This window comes from Triticum aestivum, chromosome 2B, assembly GCF_018294505.1.
Source record: "Triticum aestivum cultivar Chinese Spring chromosome 2B, IWGSC CS RefSeq v2.1, whole genome shotgun sequence".
Classification (NCBI taxonomy): Eukaryota; Viridiplantae; Streptophyta; class Magnoliopsida; order Poales; family Poaceae; genus Triticum; species Triticum aestivum.
In genome coordinates this window covers 279,910,367-279,913,040 of record NC_057798.1, presented here as the reverse complement: position 1 = coordinate 279,913,040, position 2,674 = coordinate 279,910,367, and the positions used below count along the sequence as shown (strand labels likewise).

At 51.9% G+C, this 2,674-nt stretch overlaps 1 protein-coding gene across 1 annotated transcript; it reads left to right on the top strand.

Annotated features, from left to right (window-relative positions):
* The first annotated feature begins 418 nt into the window (after positions 1 to 418).
* On the top strand, positions 419 to 2,034 carry LOC123041197 (transcription factor GAMYB-like). Its single transcript, XM_044463880.1, has 3 exons — positions 419 to 661; positions 750 to 879; positions 981 to 2,034. Exons 1-3 carry the CDS (start codon positions 532 to 534, stop codon positions 1,867 to 1,869), a joined length of 1,149 nt encoding a protein of 382 aa, XP_044319815.1. The 5' UTR covers positions 419 to 531; the 3' UTR covers positions 1,870 to 2,034.
* The last annotated feature ends 640 nt before the right edge of the window (positions 2,035 to 2,674 follow it).

Here is a 2,674-nt window from a genome sequence, read left to right as displayed (position 1 = left end):
AGTAAACCGAACCCGATAAATTCAGTAATTAAATGGTACTCCTATATATGCCTGCAACAATGACTGGACAGATAGTATCGCTGTCGATGTTTGCTAGCCATGAGTAAGCTAGGCGCACCGACAGAGCGCATGCGTGCGTCTCGATAAGTCGACCTGCTCTTCTCTTGTGTTTCAAGTCCCGTCCGGCCGCTTCCATGTAGCCTAGCGTCACAAGTTTTAGCAACGCTAGCTCATGATTTGCACTTACACAGAGAGAGAGAGAGAGACTTGGTTGCTGGGCGTTCGTTCACTGTTGCTACTCTCTCAGTCACCTGGTGAATTGAAACTTCCTCCAACCTTTTCCGATGGATGAGACAATGGACAAACTTTATTTGGTGTTCCCTTCCTCCACACACAGCGGCATAAAGCTCAATTGACCGAGACAGCCTTTGCCTGAATTTCTGCCTGCGAGCGTGTGTATGCGTGAGAGAAGAGGAGAGGGGCGAGTCGGCTAGCTAGGTCAGGCTCAGGCGGCCTGAGGCGGCGGCGGCCATGGGGCACCAGTGCTGCAGCAAGCAGAAGGTGAAGCGGGGGCTATGGTCCCCGGAGGAGGATGAGAGGCTCCTCAGGTACATCACGGCGCACGGCCACAGCTGCTGGAGCGCCGTCCCCAAGAACGCCGGTACGCACTAGTAGTCTCTCTCCGTCCATCCATCTCGAATTCTAGATCGCGGATCTGAACCGTATCGATCTTTCTCCTCCTTGTTCAGGGCTGCAGCGCTGCGGCAAGAGCTGCCGGCTCCGGTGGATCAACTACCTCCGCCCGGACCTGAAGCGCGGCACCTTCTCCGAGCAGGAGGAGCGCACCATCCTCGACGTCCACCGCATCCTCGGCAACCGGTATACATACATACACACATACATGTGTCTGCCTCAATGTAGGTTGCTGCATGACACGATTGATCCGACTTGTTGAATCGCATCGCATCCATGGCACGCAGGTGGGCGCAGATCGCTAAGCATCTGCCGGGCCGCACAGACAACGAGGTCAAGAACTTCTGGAACTCGTGCATCAAGAAGAAGCTCATCGCGCAGGGTCTCGACCCCAAGACCCACAACCTGCTCCCGGCATCCAAGCACCTCCTCCATGCACATGGCGGCACCGGCTCCGGCAGCAACCCTAGCAACAACCCTGCTGCACGCGCCCAATTCCATTCCCCCAATGGAAACGGGAACGGTTGCGCCACGCCGCCGTTCACCATCAGCTCCCCGACCAAGGCGGTCTACGACGCTGCCACGGTTGCGCCGCCAGTGGTGGCGCCGGGTTTGTACGACGTCCATAACCCTGGCATGATGATGGGGCAGCACGAGCGCGGTCAACAAGCTGCGATCGCCATGCAGCAGGGCTACCCGTACGTCCACAATAACGGCGGTGGTTTACTCATGAACTTCAGGGATCAGAACGCCGCGGGCGTCCACGCCTCCATGGACTTCATGAATGGCTCTTCTAATTCGTCGTCTTCCATGGAGTACGCGGCCGGCATGCCCAATGGCAACGTCTTCAACCCAGGCGTGGCGGCGTTCATGGACGAGACGGCCGCAATGTGGGCCACCGTTGTCGAGCCACGAATGGGTGCCGGGATCGAAATGGCACATCAGCATCGGCAACAGCACGGGTTGGGGCTGGAGGAGGTAGTTGGACCCCCGCCGCGGCCATTGATCAACGGCGGTAGCTCAGGTGGCAAGGGACTGGATATCATGGACGTCTCTTCGGAAGTGTACGGTTCCGCCGGTACAACGACGGCGTTCGACCTAGAGCTGATGGAGTCGTGCGGGTTATTTTGCGGCGCCGCTGGCAATGGCATGGAGCAGCTCCAATGGGATTGCTAATTGAGCTAGCTCATTATCATCACCCCCTAATTAGATCCTTTCGATCCATGCTTTAATTGAGGCCTTCGTTCTTAATTTGTTTTTTGATGTGCATTTCCTGTCCTCTTGATCCAGAATTTCAGACCGTCCATGTCAGAAAGAAATGCATGCTAAGTTGAGTTTTGAATTTGCCATCAACAAATTTATTTAAATTTCTTCCTAGCTAGCGCCTAGCAGTAATATATACACTGTCGACAGATTGTTTAAGTAAAGTCTGCTTCAACTGTTCCATTTCAAATACAGAAGATGGTGATGATTTAGATGCTGCAAAAACGGTACTCGCTTCGTCCTATAATATAAAAACGTTATTGACACTAGTGTAGCATACAACGGAAGGAATATATTTCATAGCTGCATGTGATTTAATCATCACTTTAACTAATTAACGAGATGTTTTTGCAACCCTTTTCTTGCATTGTGGTTAATCTCATGTGAAGGAACAAGTCAGTTGCGGGCATGCAGAAACCCATACGTTTCACTCTTTTTAGTGCAAGACAAGTTGTTTGTCAATTTATGTAGAAGCATACAAGTTTCTCCAACAAACACTGCACCCTTGCATGCTTACCATATAAAGCGCCTTCTCTATGTATTATTGGGGATGACCATGCATCGCACGACAAATGAAATCTCTGGAGCAATCTCCAATTTAAATCACACAAACTTGTAGCTTGCTAGTAACAACTTTTGTTTCGACCACATAATGGCATGCATGCATGCACACGTGTACGGGGAAGTAGAAGGTCACTATGTCATATTTTATGGCGAA